Genomic DNA, 16807 nt, shown 5'->3' with positions numbered 1-16807 from the left:
ATGAAAAATCACAAAGGTGTAGATGAATAAATGTGAGGCTTTATTCAGTCCAATAAAAGAGGGAAATCATAGTCTTAGAAAGTGCACACCCAATAATAAGGTAATGAGATACCAACTCGAAGGAGAAGACCTACCAGCAATTACATTGAAAATACTAGAGACTTTACTAAAAGACAGCCCATAAAGGCTCAATGTGTTTTAACCCACAAAGGGTCTTCATTGGAGTCTTAAAAACAGTGCAAAAGCAATATAAAATGGGCATTGCTTATTTGCTTTTCTGTTTTTACATTGTGTATTAATGGTTTGCTGCTTCAACCTGGCTGATGTATGCATGGTGTATTGGATGCTTACATGTAATCTTCTGACCCACAGACTCCTGCACAAATCATAGATGGAGTAGAGAATCGGAATTGTGACAAAGCAGACTGTATTAGTAAAGTACAGCCAACTAATCTGGTATCACAGTACAGAGATGGATCTCAGTGTAAGGAAGACGATTCAGATCCACATTTACACAATGAATGCAAAACTATGAGAGACAGACAACATAATGATGAAGAACAAGAAACTGAGACCTGTGAGCAAAATGAAAATTCAGACTCCAGAAGAAAAACAATTAGTGAAGATGTAGGACTCTCTGCACAAAAAGTGGATATAAAAGAAAGAAGAAAGACGCTGGTTCATAAAGAAGATGGAAATAGTCAAGATGGATCTCTGATACCAATAAAACAGAAGAACACAGATGAAAGTCCTCAACACACAACAACAAACCAATATGGGAAAATAGACTGCAAAGCTGAAGGCGATGGAGAAAAGGAAGATTATGCAAAGCATGAGACAAAACAAGAAGAGAGACTGTCAACAGGAATTAAAAGCGATGAGACCAAACATAAAAATCTCAAGGTGAATATTAGTTTTATACATCTAACATCATTTTAGAGCTTTACACCAACAAAGTTACTTCAGTGCAGGTACAGATCCCACGAGCAGGTAATAGTAGATAAAAACAAAGAAGCTTTATTGTAGACAATTAGACCGCATTGTAGCCTTATGTGTTTTGTGCACTTGGCACTTAATCATAGGCTATGATTAAGTGCCAAGTGCACGAAATGTTAAAGTTTACAATGCGTTCTAATTTTCTACAATAAAGCTTCATTTATAGCCTTCTTTAGTTATGCTTCAGTTTTACTTTAAGCAACCTTAGTCACTGTTGAATAGCTTTAAAAGGTGTAAACATTGTTTGGAGCAGACTAGTTAGTTACAATAACTAGCAAACTCATTTAAGGAAACACAATTACCCGTAATGTATCTAAGGGCTCTGGCACACAGGGAGATTAGTCGCCCACGACAAATCTCCCTGTTCGCGGGCGACTAATCTCCCCGAGTTGCCATCACCTGCCATCCCACCGGCAAAAATGTAAGTCGCCGGTGGGATGGCACACACCAGAGGGCGCGATTTCGGGAAATCGGCGAAAAAGCCTCGCGAGGCAACTTCAGTGATTTGCCAAAATCGCACCACCGCGTGTGCCATCCCACCGGCGACTTACATTTTCGCCGGTGGGATGGCAGGTGATGGCAACTCGGGGAGATTAGTCGCCCGCGAACAGAGAGTTTCGTCGCGGGCGACTAATCTCCCAGTGTGCCAGAGCCCTAATTGTTGCATTTGAAGTTGTCTAGCAATCTCCAGTGCAATTAGTTCACTTCTACTGTCCGTCAGTAAAGTAACCAATTGCAACCTTGTCATGCTTCTTCTTAACTCTTTATTAGCTTTTATTTGCTAACAGACTTTTTTTTTGGGAGGGGGGGCAGGCTTCAGTATCACAAGAACGCAGACAACACTCTATGCCAGAAGACCAAACAAATACTTGGAGGGTGCAAGAATCAACATTTAGAGAACAACTGAAAAAAGGGAGATCTTGGGAAGGCACAGCAGAGAGGCACAAGAATGTGTCAATTAATGATGGACAACAAGAACTAAAAATAGATCTGCCAATTAAAGAACAGGGGCACATATTAAAGGAAAAGGAAGAGCATTCTGCCATATTAGAGGAGAGAAAGCAGTCTACAAGAAGAAAGGAAGACAATGCAACTATAACTGATAAGGAAGGAAGCTGCCATGCACTAACTGATGATTACTCTGCACAGTACAATGATATACCTGTAGCTCATATAGAAGGGAACCAAAGTGCATTCAAACAAGTGGGAGAAGAGTCTGCAGATATAGGGAAGGACCACCCTCAGTTAAACCATGGCAACCAACAGCCAGCTAAGATAACCAGAGAGAACACGGTCAGTATTAATTGTAAAAGTAGCTCTATATAAATTCAAAATATACACTTGCAATTAAAGTTACAGGGCAAAGAGGGGGGACAAGAGTGTCATGTTGTAGCCGTAAAGCTCAACATGTAAGAGTTTTAAACTTGCACATTTTAATAATTTGCATCTCCTTTGTTAAAAAGTCAATATGCACTTACCTTTTGCTGCAAAAATGTGCAGATTGTTAGTTTTTAGCTGCCATAATGCTATGGATGGACAGCTACAACTAAAAACAGAATATCTCCCTAATAAACAAAAAAGGGGTGCACACTTGGCACTGCCAAGGATTGTTATTGGCCAGAGAGTTTTAAACAATGGTATTTGAGGTCTAAACTGCAAGTAACACCTTTATAAAATATAAGGAACACAGAACAAAACACTCCCAGTAAACAAATGCAAATGTAATAAATAAATAGGGCCATTAATAAGCAGAAATGGATAGATCTATATTTCTAGTTACGACAGAACCATAGAACAATAAGTTGCCGGTTAAAGAAGTGATTTCATTAGGGTTTTGTTGGTAACAGCTGTGCTTGGCCATTCTGATGTTTGTGCTGTTGTCTAAATGTCTTTATTTAATAAACTTTAATGTTACATATAACATTTATAACATTAACAAAAGTGCATACTATCCTGATAATCAAAAACATATATTTAGCATACGTTTTGTTCAAAACAACCATCTGTTGTGTGATACTTATTCTCTGGTCACTTTATTTCAAGGAGTCACCTGATGATCTGGCTACAGCTGTTCTAGAAGCCACTGAGAGCCTTATAGGAGGCCTTCTTTCTCTTAAGGACAAGGTGGGCAGAGCATCTGAGAGGCAAAAGAGGAAAAAAAGCTCCAATCGGGATGAACAGCCAGCACCCAAAGAGAAGGTCACTTTAGAAGTTGGGCACAGTATACTACAGGTATGGGATTTGTTAACCAGAATGCTTGGGACCTGGGGCTTTCCTGATAAAATATGTAAATGGAATCCACCCGAGAGCTCACATTTGTGCAAACAAGTGCTGAATTTTTTTTAAAGATGCATAGCACTACATGTTTCGGGACCACATTGGTCCTTCCTCTGGTGCAATTTACAGAACAACTAAGTGTATGGCCTTATAACCTCACTAACCCCTCACCCCCACCAGACCATGTGACACACAGTACCAGCTCCATCTAGTGGCCAGGTACTAAAAGATTTTTTTTCTTCCTGGAAATTACCCAGAAGATCTATCCAAAAAGGTTAACAAAATTACCTTAATCAGTATAAACATTGTATAGCAAAAGGTTATGTCCTACCATATGGTTAGGAACGCAGTCCATTTAGTAACAGTATCCATATTAAGTCAAAATAAGTCCAGAAAGGTAAATCAATCTGTAACGGAAAAAGTATGTCATTAGAACAGTACAAGTTTCACAAGAAACATTTTGAACTTCAAGCTTTGTTCATCCCCCTTGGCTCAAATGTATTTAGGGTCTCATGCACTTGGCCTCCTCCCTGAGTAACTGAGTTTTCCTATCCCCCCCAATCATTGCTGGGACTTGTTGGAGTACCATCCAACGTAAGGCTGCTGCATTGTGTTTAGCATTATAAAAATGTCTCCCAACAGGAGTATGCATTTTTTTATTTTCTGGGTCAAGGCCGTTATAGAGCGTTTATGTTCCCCAACCCTAACTATTTTTTTTTGCCTCCTACCGGCCGTTGTGCTAAAATGGTTGGGGACCCCTGTATTAGAGCAAGGATACCCAACCTTTTTTTACCCATGAGCCACATTAATATTTAAAAAGAATTGGGGAGCAACACAAGCATGAAAAATGTACCTGGGGGTAACAAATAAGGACTATGATTGGCTATTTGGTAGCCCCTATGTGGACTGGCAGCCTACAGGTGGCTTTCTTTGGCAGTGCATCTGTTTTTTACCTAACCAAAACTTGCCTCTAAGCCAGGAATTTAAAAATAAGAACCTGCTTTAGGGCCACTGAGAGCAACATCCAAGGGGTTGGTGAGCAACAAGTTGCTCATGAGCCACTGGTTGGGAACCACTGTATTAGAGGGTTCGCTAATCTCAGCTGTAACCAGGTGGTTAGAGATGGTCTTTCCTCTTTTGTATGAAAACAATGGAGATTCTTTAAACAGTTTACCAAATATGAAATCCTGCCTAAGTATGGACCAGTGGCTTTTTACCACCTTTTCAATTCTCTTACTCATGGGGCCGTATTCCATAACAAAAGGAATTCTTTCAGTTTTTACATTTAGGCAATTCCTTCAGCAGTTCCTCATGAGATCTCATAAACACCTCGTTCCTAGTTCATACTAGTACTTTACTGTCATATCCTCTCTGTACAAATGTATTTATTATTTTATTAGATGCATTCAAATATTTATTATCATCGGAGGAAATTCTCCTAATGCATAAAAATTGCCCCTTAGGGACTTCTCTAATAGTACTGGGGGTATGGAAGCTATCATGTTTCAAAAGATTATTCCTCTCAAGGGGTTTACAATAAAGCTCAGTGGTTAGTTGACCTTCAAGGTTATTAACCTTAACATCCCGGCAAAGTATGTCGGTGGGGCTATAATCAGCTGTAAACTTAACAATCTGATGTTGGGAATTCCAATACGCAAGAGAGGCCTCCAATCCACTTTCAGATGAAACCCATATTAGGAAGATATCATCAACAAAGTGAAAATAATATAACATTTTGTCCTTAAAGAGAGGGTTCTGGAGTATCATTTTCTGCTCTAAAGCATGCATGAAAATATTTGCATAGCAAGGGGCCAATTTACTGCCCATTGCTGTGCCTTGAGTTTGTATATAAAAAATCCCAATTAAATCTGAAATAGTTTTTCTTAAGAACCAGGGTTACAAGGTCAAGCAACAAAATAGACGTTTGAATGTGGGATGTTTTTCTGTACTAGCATTTCCTCTAGATATTGCATTCTGGATAAGCAGTCTTTCAGTAATTTGGATCAGTTTACTAAAATGTCATTTATATATTAAACCCAATAGGATTGTTTTAAGTATTAGGCTTATTTGTAGCTTAATTAGGATCAAGTACAAGTAACTTGATATTACAGCGAAAAAGGAAATCATTTTAGAATTTGAATTATTAAAATGGAGCCTTCCCATCATTTGGAGACTTCTGGATAATGGGTTTCCAGATAACTGAATCACATACCTGTATTATAATTTTGTCTGCATCTTCTGCTTCTGCTGCTGCTTAAGGCCTCAACTACTTTCTAGAATGATACAGACACAGTCAGTATAATTTTAACTGAAAGCAATAAATTACTGGTTCTCAGGTTGTGTGAATAGATTTTACCAGATAAGAAAACTGGCTTATAAATAAACTGCCCTCAAAGTAATATAAAGCTTGATTAAGCACTTGGTTAAGTTTTTATGAATATCTGTTTAGTGAACACAATAATGAGTGCTAATTTTATCAGTTTATCCTATAAAGTCATGTGAAATATTGAATTGTTTCTGTCTCCTTAGAGCTCTCAAGAATTAGCTGCATTCTATGCTGTCTCATCCTCATTTGAACAATGCAAGACTGCTCTCTCTGCACGTTCAGCTTTACAGAGTGAAGCAAGTGGTCAGAACAATATGGAAGTGCAGCCAGGCCAAATAGTGCAAAAGGTTACAGAGAATAATGAAGAATGTAAGAGTCTCAAGAATAGGTGGAAATCTTTGACTGAGCAACATCTAAGAAAACTGTATATGCTTGAGGTAAATTATATATGCATATTTATTTTCCTTTACCACACCATCTATAGAACAATTATTGAATTATTTAATGTTTAAATAAGACAAGTTATGAATAAGGACTTAGTCTGGTTGAAATGTAATTATATCTAATTCAATTCTTATTAGGGGTACACAGAAGCCACAATTTATTGCAATTGGCAAAATATGGAATCTTCCACGAAAGATTTGACCCAACCCTTAACTAAGTCAAAAGTCAAGGCATCCACATTTACAACGTAGTTCAGTTTAAAGAAGCACAATATTTTGGACATTGCGTCAGCATACATATTACTGTAGCATATCATTATACATAGAATTACACAGACAGTACAGACATACGTTTTAACAATTATTGGGAAAAAAAGTTATAGTTTCTATAAAATAAGGACTGCAATTCTTTAAAAGCATTAATTTGTAATTCCAGAAATAATCTACCATGTGCTTTCTTACATTTAAAGTGTTACCAATATCTGGGGGTAGTTGTACAAAGTGATCTCCAAGGTGCCACTCGGTTTTAGATGTATCTCCATAGCTAAGGATTTAATTCTTTATCCTGTATTATTTCTACTTTATAAAATGTCTCACTTGAATGAAATCTTTCATTGAGCAGAACTTGGAGACTTACCTCCATATGTAATAAAAGCTACTAGGTTTGCCCAGGAGCAGTTACCAATAGCAACATAATATGTTTGCTTTTAAACAGGTGACCTATAAATTCTACCTGCGGATTGTTTGCTATGGGTTACTGCTCCTGGCATAACCCCATTACCTCAAAGTACCTATTTCTATGTTGGGAAGCAAAGAAGGAATATTTGGTTATTTAAATATTGTTATTTGCAATGTAATATGGTGACCCATTGGAAAATTAAAATTGCTTGATTTGCACATTGCATTGTTGTCTTATTCACTTTTTTGCTGCAATATATGTTGTGTATTATACCTTCTTTTATGGGCCTGTAACTTGGGCCCAGGGGAAATTAAACGGTAAATATTATTAAGTATTGTGGTGACACGTTGGAGATCAAAAATCCATCCCACTGTGTAGGTTTCTTGCAGTTGAGATGACAATAAAAGATCTGAACTAAACATGATTTTAAATTGTATTTTTATTTTTCAGGCCCTTTCTTCTAAAACAATACACATGCAAATGGAAGAGGGCCCAGCGAGTGAAGTGCTATACAATAAGAAAGAACAGATGGGAGAGACAGTGCAGAGTATGTTGGACCAAAGTTTCTCAAGGGATGGAACAATGAATCATGCTGGAAATACCACATCAGAAAAGAAAGAAAATGAATCTGAAGTACTTGGAAATAGCAAATACTTTGCTGTGCACATGCAGAATGCCTTCAATAGAGATGATGCAATGGTAGAAAGACCAGAGATATGTTTAAATACAGATCTAGCAAAGCAAATTCAGGGAAAAGCTAAGTCTGTTTCTGAGTTGAAAGATAAATCATGTCAAGACAAGGAGCCTGGTATTTATGGGGATGAATTCGAAGAAGTAAAAGAAGCTAAAGAAGATGTTCCTGAAAATGCAGAGGCTGGTGAGATGGTAATTGCCACAAATGATATAAAATCATCCCTCTGTTGGCTTTTGTTATATTTATTTATTAGATTATTCTGCCCCAGTGAGTTTCCTTTTCTCTTATTTATTACATTGATCTTGGTTTTATTTAGCACTATTACCTGTGTGTACCCACCTGTGTATGTACGTTCTCTAACAAAGACACTTTCTCTTTTGATTATGTCTTTCAACTGTGCATCCACATTTTTCTCCCTGTGTTCTTTTCTTTTGTCTTTGGATACTATTGGCACAGCACCAAAGACCTTTTAAATGTGATATTCCTGTCTTTTCGATAAAGGTACTATAACTGAGCAGTTTGTTGTCTTCCTCTGGTGTCATTATTATATCCTAGAACTATGTGTTTCTGTTCATTCTGTTCATTACTGTGTATTTTTATTTCCCATGATTACTGCCCCCCCCCCATTTTTCTTGGATTATTGTAGATTTCACAAGCACCATTAATTGAAAGCACAACTAATCATGTTTTCAGTCACACACGGCACTGCTAAAACTATAGAGAGGATAGATGGAAATCTAACAATTGAAGGGATATAATATGAGAATGCAAGAGGACTAGCAGTATAGGAAACAAAAGCAAAGCATGAGCATAGTTTAGATTTCAAGTATTTTGTTTCACCAAATACTAACTGATACTGTAATTGACTATTTGCTTCTCTTTGCTGTGACCCATGCAGCTAGTACAATAGATACATACTACCTGCCTTGTGTCTCATTTGCTTGAATACAAAAATACATTTGATATTTATTTGTAGTCCAATAAAGACAAAGCAGACAATATTTGGTTAAAAAAATTGTTTATGCAATGCTGGTGTAAAACTGTAACAATAGTGATGCCTGGCTACAGCTCTAAGCTTGTTTTAACCCTTGATATATTCATGGAGTATGCTGGAATTTGTCAAGCATAACTTAAGTAAATTGTAGTTAGTGTAGTGTATACAACAGTGTTTAGATTGCCTTCCGATTCTGTGTGACGTTTTTATCCATGTTTTCTCTGACTTCAAAATTATTGAGCCAATGAATGCAAACCTCCCACACCTGAGTTGATATTTTTTGTTCCTGTAAGTGGAGCTGGAAGCATTAATGGGCCAGTAAAGTTGAAATATTTCATCTGCTAGGGCAGCATAGACCACACAGCCCATGGCTGACCCCATGGATACAGAACAGTTAATTTCTATATAAAAACAAAAGTGGTTCTAAAGCAAACAGTTGCTACCAGAGCAGGGTAAATGCCTACCAAATTTGGTGTTACTGGCCATTTAAAGACAGTATTACTAGCACCAGGTAACAAAAGACCACTATGTTCTCCCTTCTCATTTATAATTACAGAGTAATATCCAACTTTGCCCCAATAAGAATAAGAAAAGCTAAAGAGTGAGACAAAGGCAAGACAGGCAATTCTATTTTATATTTATGGATTTACCTAATTTAATTACATCATTTATTTAATTGTTCCATCAAAGCCACCACCTTTATTGTGGGGTTGATTAAATTGTGTGCTTTATGCAAAGGAAACTGCATTTTCCCACAATGAAACATTGGATTAGAATATCAATTTACACTAATCAAGTAAAATGATTGGCTGCAACTTTACCTTTCTTTCCTTCAGGGAGTGGAACATCAAGATACAGAATCCCTCACTAGTCTCAACAATTTGTCAAACATATCTAGAGAATTGTCCAGGGAGAGTCAACCCTCATGTAGTATGAGTGTCAGTCATTCACATGTGTGGGCAAAGGAAGCTATAGGACATCCCCAGAACAAATGGAAATCTATTGTGATGAATAAAATCAAGGAAAAGGTACATTCCAAAAACATGCAGGCCAAATAACTGTTTTTTGATGCAAGTGACCCTATTTTGTGAATATGTTTTTGTGAATAAAGAAGAATATTAATACTGTGAATAGAAAGCATAAGAAGTATTTTCCAAGCTGGACCCCTTGAACATAGTAAAGGCAGTGGATAGCCGTTTCTGTCATAGCAGACTTACAGAAGTTGTAAGTTAGATAGGCTAGCTTAGTAAGAACAACATCTACCTCCACTACCTGGAAAGTGCCAGAGGGGCTGCTGTAAGATGCCATAGACTCACACTATATATTGGGATGGTGAGGAGCTTTTTGAGCCCTTGTCTATTTGGAATTCCAGGGCCTATTTTTATTCCCATTCTTTTAGGCTAATGCCACACGAGGCATAGGGCGGATATTTTCGGCAATCATAAAAGCGCTTGCTGAAAATTCCGCCCTACGGCTCCTACATGTGCCTGCACCTGAATGAATGAATGAGATACGCTCGGGTGCAGGCACATGTAGCCGATATACGCATGAAAACGTGAGATAATGCAAAGTCATACGGGTGCAGGCACATGTAGGAGGCATAGGGCGGAATTTTCAGCAAGCTTGCCGAAAATATCTGCCCTACGCCTCGTGTGGCATTGTGCCACCACAATAAATACATTTCCTGAGTAGAGTCAAGAGAGAATTGATTGTCTTTTATAGGTACTTCATCACTGGGGGCCAAGCAGGCTGTAAGGGGGTGAACACATACAGAATGGGGCCTGTGCAACCAAGAGCCATTTAGCAATTTTACACTTTTTTGCTTTGTGATCTTTATAGCCTGAGTGTCATAGAGGGAGAGGTCTGCTTTGTAAGCAATGGACCATCCTGCAAATAAGAAGTATTGCATGAAGTGTATTTTCTATTCAAAATATACTCCTAAGACTGAAATGTGCTATGAAATAAACAAAAGACTTATTTTATGTTAGATTAGATATGTCATGTAATTTTTCTAGGAGCAAAAAGTTAAAAGGTAATAGCCTAAAAAGTTGTGTCTTTTGCCGTGGTGGTTGGCTTTGTGCTACACCAGCATGTCTTGTCTGAATCTATTTGATCCTGAATGGCTTCCATTTGGAATATCCAGATGTTTGGACCCACACTAGCACTAGTATGAATAAACCTGGTTGCAAATAGCCAATTTATTTAACAATATCATCCATGTGGTAATATGAAGATATGAAGAAATCACTGTATCTTCTCTTAATTGCTAGTTCAGGCAAAAAAAGGTCAAAGGATCCCTTTTGATTACACCATGTTATTGTATGATTTATATTTGGCAGAGTGTTTTTTGTCATATAAAACTAGATGTTTAATAGCTTTAGGGCATTTGTAGTTATTAAGTGAAAATGGAAATGTATTGTTCATTATTTTATCATTTCTATTCTCCCATAGGTATTATCTGAATATCACTTAAGGAAGACTCATGAGATCATTGCGTGCCAAGATGAAATTAAATGGCAACAAAATTCTAACAACGATGGTATAAACCAGGACAAGGAGGCGGAGAAAGTGACAGGAGAAAGTAATCTTGGGGAACCAAATGCTTGCGCTGTGAAGAAAGCAAAAATGGTGTTTGAAAATCTGGAGGGGGAAAAATGTGATAAAAGCATGTCCAAGGCTCAAAGAGACAGTGCTGAAAAAAGAAGTCCTTGCACTGGGAGAACAGGAAATCTTCTGGCAGAGAAGTCAGATAAAGAACACAGTAAGAAAGAAAAGTCAAGTGAAGGAATTATCAAAGAAGAATGGATTACATCAGATAAAAAGGACACAAATCGAGAAAAAAAAGGAAGTGAGAGCAATTTATCAGGTTGTAATGAACCTCTTACATTCAGTAAACACTATATGGAGGTTAGAGAAAACAGACAGGAGGACTGGCACAATGCAGATGAACATAACAGAAAAGGTATGGTAGTCGAAGGATATGAAGGGAAAGAGGAGATTAAAGAAATCAGTGAAGAGGACAGCAAAACTTTTCATGACCACCTGTCCGAGACATTATCCACATATAACTCTGCAAAAGAAACAGTGGAGGAGAAACAAAGGGATTCTTCAGACATCTCACAGGTCAATAGATTAGAACATTTTATTTACCTGTCCACAAGTAAACACCTAGGTGCACATTTACTAATCCATGAACGCCCGAAAAGCGTCCGAATGCGTTTTTTTTCGTAATGATCGGTATTTTGCGATTTTTTCATAAATTGATGTGACTTTTTTGTAGCCATTACGATTTGCTCGTAAATTGTCGCGACTTTTTCGTAGCCATTATGACTTGCTCGTAAATTGTCGCAACTTTTTCATAGCTGTCGCACTGAGTACGAAAGTTTCGGATTCATTCAAGCGTCGGTATCGTGACTTTCCTTGGGCCAGGTTGGAGCTGCAGAGTGCCATTGAGTCCTATGGGAGGCTTCCAAAATCATGCAAAGTGGCAAAGGTTTGCCCGCCATTTACGAGCGCTCAATACGAAAAAGTCGTGACAATATACGAGCAAGTCGTAATGGCTACGAAAAAGTCGCGACAATTTACGAGCAAGTCGTAATGGGTACGAAAAAGTCGCGACAATTTACGAAAAATTCGTGACGGCGACGAAAAAATCGCAAAAAATACGAAAAAGTTGCAAAATGTTTGTTTCCAATCCGATTTTTTCCCATTCGGGATTCGGATTCGTGGATTAGTAAATCAGCCCCCTAGTCTACTGGGGTCTAGACTATTTCCTCCTTCCCTTTTACTTACATTTTTCTTTTGTTTTTATCCTGTCATACACAAGGGGCGGAGTTCATGGCACAAGATCTGGCAGGCAACTAGCCAAAAACTGGCTCTAGCGGCAATTGGTGACCAATTTCCTAATACTTTCTTAAACCAAATGACACATTTACCAGCAAATGGAACCCTAATGAGGAAAGAGGTGAGTACATGAATTTTATAATCTTAAGTATTTGTGAAGTACTAACATATTCCATAGCACTGTGTAATAGAAGGGTGTACACAACAAACATACAAATTAAATACACATTGTTAATGATGCAGAGGGTACAATCTCAGTTATTGCAAAATAGTATAATGCAAGACAAATTCACTGTAAGACAAATGTTAAAGTTAGTTTAACAAGAGATAGAGGAAGAGATATGTCCAGCAACTTTTACACAAGGATTGACCCAGTTTCTTCCCCCCAACAATTTAATTTCTTTTCTTGCCTCTCTATTGTTCTGCCTCTTTTTTATCTTCCACTCTGTGGCTGTTTCTTCACTCCTTCCACCCTAGCACCATTTATTTATATCACTTGGGCCCTCCTTCTTTTCATCACAGTCTATAATTGTTATTGTATCTATACACTCCCCCACTCTCCCCCAGCAGCTTTCTATCTACTCGTCCCAATTTCTCCTTCATTAATCTGTTTTATGTTCTAACAGATCTTTCCTTCCCAAGTATTTTAGACGTATACCGAGTTCCATAGGCATAAGGCATATTCCTTCAACCTACAAATGCTTTGGAAGTCTGCAAGGTATTTGGAGATATTACCACTAATAGGAGAGGAAATTCTTTAGGCAAGGTACAGTTATTGTGACTAAACAGGAACAGGACAGGCAGGAGTGGATATACAGACAGGGCAGGCCAAAATGCAGGCCAAATGCTTCCACAGCTTTCTATTTGAAGGTCACATGATAGAATTAAATCAGTGAAAGCAAACCAAATTTTTATATGTGAAGCAAATTCCTTTCACTAGGCACACCTGTCTCACCCTCTTCATACATACGAACAGCAAAGTGCGGTTTTTGGAAGAGCCTACCCACAAGACAAAGCAATCCTGCGTTCTTTTGAGAAACATGGTCAGGTAAAAAAAATTGTATTTATTTTAAATAGACTTGATATAAAACTACAAAAAGAGAGCAGCAATTCAGGCCTGAAAGAAGATCTTTGTATAGTCCTTCCTAGTGCTATTTGAAGTATTTTTTACTATATAGAAAGCATTCTGTTCTCTGTTCTTCTTAGTAGTCATCTACAGGCTTTAGTACTGATTTACATAGTCTTTGCAGTCAGGAGATTGTATTGCTATATCTATGCAGGTATGGGATCCATTATCTAGAAACCCATTATTCAGAAAGTTACAAATTACTTGAAGGCAATCTCCCATAGACTCCATTTTAATGAAATAAATCAAATTTTTAAGGATTTCCTTTTTCTCAGTAATAATAAAACAGTACCTTGTACTTGATCCCAACTAAGATATAAATAATTCTTATTGGAGGCAAAACCATCCAATTAGGTTTTAAAGATTTTTAGTAGGTTAAAAGTATGGAAATCCACATTATGGAAAGACCCCTTAGCTGGAAAACCCCTGAGCATTTTGGATAATAGGTCCCATACCTGTATTTTGTTTCAAAGTCTATCTTGTAATAGCATGAAAACAAAAAATGTATTTAGCCGAATTTCCTGATCCATTTAAAAAACACCTAACACTTTTTAAACCTACCATATAATCCAGTATAAACTCTTAAGAGAGCTCAGTATTACATTGACAAAATGCCCTAATTTAATGTCTTTACAACAACAGGTGTCACACTATTAGGTCTGTAGCTCCCAGTCTCCTGGTTGTCTGTAGGTTCAGAGGTACCCCAGACTATACACTCCATACAAAAGACTAATAATAGAACCCCAAAAAAATAAAGGGGAACACCTAAAAAATAGTTCTTTGTTTTTTTTTAATAATAAAATCACCTGTGGTAAAAATTCCAGAAAAAAATTGATGCCAGAAAATAGGAACATGTTACAGAACACTCTCAGTCACACACATTTTCTGACTTTGTTTTACCTGAGCACACCATGAGGGCTGAATGTTCATAGGTTGCCCCCCTTATGTATATGTCTGCTTTTTTGTTTGCTGTAACTCAATAAAAGAACATAAAAATTAACTTATTTTACAGCAGCAAGGTGCAGTGGGAGGATTTACTACTCGGGCATGCTCCCTGCCATCCAGTCAGTCTGTACTTCAGCGGGAGAAGGTATTTATCCATTTGTCTGTGAGGGAGCAGGAGACTATGAAGAGACTGACGGATCTGCAAAGGGAGGCAGAGATAAAATGTGCAAGTGACAGGAGAAGGCAGATGCTGAGAGTAAGTGAAAACTTGCTGCATAGAATGTAGGGATGAATTTCTAGCAGAAACCTTACACTATTAGTCCAACAGGGTGTTGTGAATAATGGTACTTTATGTCAGTAAATGTTGCTCTTTTACATATTTTCCCCTGAGACAGCATTTAGTGATGGACTGTGTGCTCCCTCAGAGATTACATGACCAGAAATAATGCAACTGTAACAGGAATTAGTGTGGGAGCAAAAGGCAGAACTTTCACCATTAATTGGCTGATGTGGCCTAGCATGTATGTGTGCCTTGGCTTGTTTGTGTGAACCATGAATCATATGATCCTGGGAGCAGCCCTTTATTCTTAAAATGGTACATACTACTAAAAAAGTATATATTTATGAAAATTGTTTAATTAGATGAAGCAGGGTTTTACATAGAAGTAGAATGAAAACAATGCAGTGGTCAACTCTCCTCCAGCCAAGACTCCCACCCAAAACTTACTTGTATGCTTCTGTGAGTCTCCTTCTTCATAGGCACTGTGTAAGGCACTGTGTAAGGCACTGTGTACTTGATGTCTTGGCTGTGGGAGAGCTCACCTACATGTTTTTCAATGAGGTTCTATTCAGGGCCAGAACTAGGGGTAGGCAGAAGAGTAGGGCGCATCGCTGGGGGGGGGCGGGGTGACAGGCAGGTACCTCTCCTGCCTACCTCTAATCTATGCTCCCATTCCCACGCGAATGACTAATCCAACATTTCTGGTTTGTTGCAGTTTCAAGAAAGGCTCTCCATTGCCCGTAACAGAAAATCCGAGGAGGATCTTCTGGCAGCCTCTCAGAAAGGATCTCCCCAACTATCTCCAGAACCACTGCCGCAGGTAGGACTAACAAGTATTATAGGGCAATGCACCACTTAAATATATTTTGTATGCAAATATTTGAATAGGCAATTCTGCCAAGAAAACCTTACTTATCTCCAATTTAAGTCCATGTCTGGATATTGAACTAGAATAATAAAAGAAAAAAGGTGGCTTCCAACAGTTTCTACATATGGAATCCACAAATATCCACCCACTGTTTTCTCTAATTTCTTCTAGGCCTTGAGCCCAAAAATTACATTTGTTCCTATGTGCAGAGTAGTGAGTGAGCCAGAGCCAGAATTGAATTATGCACGGTCTTACAAAATGTTCTGTGCACGCCACAATTTTTTTTGTGCTGGTGTAGTATCTTGTGTGTGTGCACATTGTTAGACATAACATTGTAATCACCCAGTTTTAAAGGAATACACTGCATTGTATCAAGCTCCACTGACTGATATGTGTTCCATTCTTGCAGTCTATCCATCCTCTAAATCAGTACTGTCCAACTTCTGCGGCATACATAGTGGAGGGCCGCTTATGGAAGCCAGTTTTGACCACTCCCCTTTTTAAACCACACCCACTTCAAACCACACCTATTTTATCACAATGGTGGTAGCACATCAAAATCCCAAATGCTTGGTCCTTACTGCAGGGATATCAACCGTCATTCATATGTGAAAGAATTATATTATGTCATATTAAGATATACCCTTAAATCCATATGCCACCTCTTCCCCTGTGGATAGCACAGCAACCCCCAGCACACACCTTAGGGACCATTTAATGGCTATTTCCAACTGCTAACAAACCCACATCAAACCCCTGCCAGGTTCACCTCCCACAGGCAGCATAGGTCAGGCAGAGTATGGCACACACAGGCAGCACTCTGCCTGCCCTATGCTGCCTGTGTGTGCCATACTCTGCCTGCCCTATGCTGCCTGTGTGTGCTATACTCTGCCTGTCCTATGCTGCCTGCGTGTGCCATACTCTCCCTGTCCTATGCTGCCGGTTTGTGCCATACTCTGCCTGCCCTACCCTGCCTGTGTGTGCCATACTCTACCTGCCCTATGCTGCCTGTGTGTGCCATACTCTGCCTGCCGTTTGCTGCCTGTGTGTGCCATGCTCTGCCTGCCCTACCCTGCCTGTGTGCCATGCTCTGCCTGCCATACCCTGCCTGTTTGTGCCATACCCTCCCTGCCCTATGCTATGTGCCATAATCTGCCTACGCTATGCTCCCTGTGTGTGCCATACACACAGGCAGCATTGTCCAGGCAGTACCTACAATGTCTGAGGTGTGAACAGGTGAACAATGGGAGTGATTACAGCCTGAGCCTGAGGTGTGAACACTGCAGGGGGTGAACAATGTAGGGATTAAAAGGTGTGAACAACACAGGGGATTACA

General features: G+C 38.7%; 1 protein-coding gene across 1 annotated transcript in view; it reads left to right on the top strand.

Moving 5' to 3' along the window:
* The window catches only part of LOC100491312, a 30300-nt gene that overhangs the window by 11753 nt on the left and 1740 nt on the right, over positions 1 to 16807 (top strand). The window contains exons 13-23 of the mRNA XM_031899089.1: positions 373 to 903; positions 1801 to 2289; positions 3040 to 3228; positions 5803 to 6036; positions 7172 to 7606; positions 9246 to 9437; positions 10861 to 11532; positions 12236 to 12373; positions 13193 to 13300; positions 14391 to 14579; positions 15319 to 15423. Coding sequence (XP_031754949.1) covers positions 373 to 903; positions 1801 to 2289; positions 3040 to 3228; positions 5803 to 6036; positions 7172 to 7606; positions 9246 to 9437; positions 10861 to 11532; positions 12236 to 12373; positions 13193 to 13300; positions 14391 to 14579; positions 15319 to 15423 — 3282 coding nt within the window. The remainder of the gene's footprint in view (positions 1 to 372; positions 904 to 1800; positions 2290 to 3039; positions 3229 to 5802; positions 6037 to 7171; positions 7607 to 9245; positions 9438 to 10860; positions 11533 to 12235; positions 12374 to 13192; positions 13301 to 14390; positions 14580 to 15318; positions 15424 to 16807) is intronic.

Source organism: Xenopus tropicalis, chromosome 3 (assembly GCF_000004195.4).
Source record: "Xenopus tropicalis strain Nigerian chromosome 3, UCB_Xtro_10.0, whole genome shotgun sequence".
Taxonomy (NCBI): domain Eukaryota; kingdom Metazoa; phylum Chordata; class Amphibia; order Anura; family Pipidae; genus Xenopus; species Xenopus tropicalis.
The sequence above is the reverse complement of the archived record's forward strand: the minus strand, read 5'-3'. Positions and strand labels throughout refer to the sequence as shown.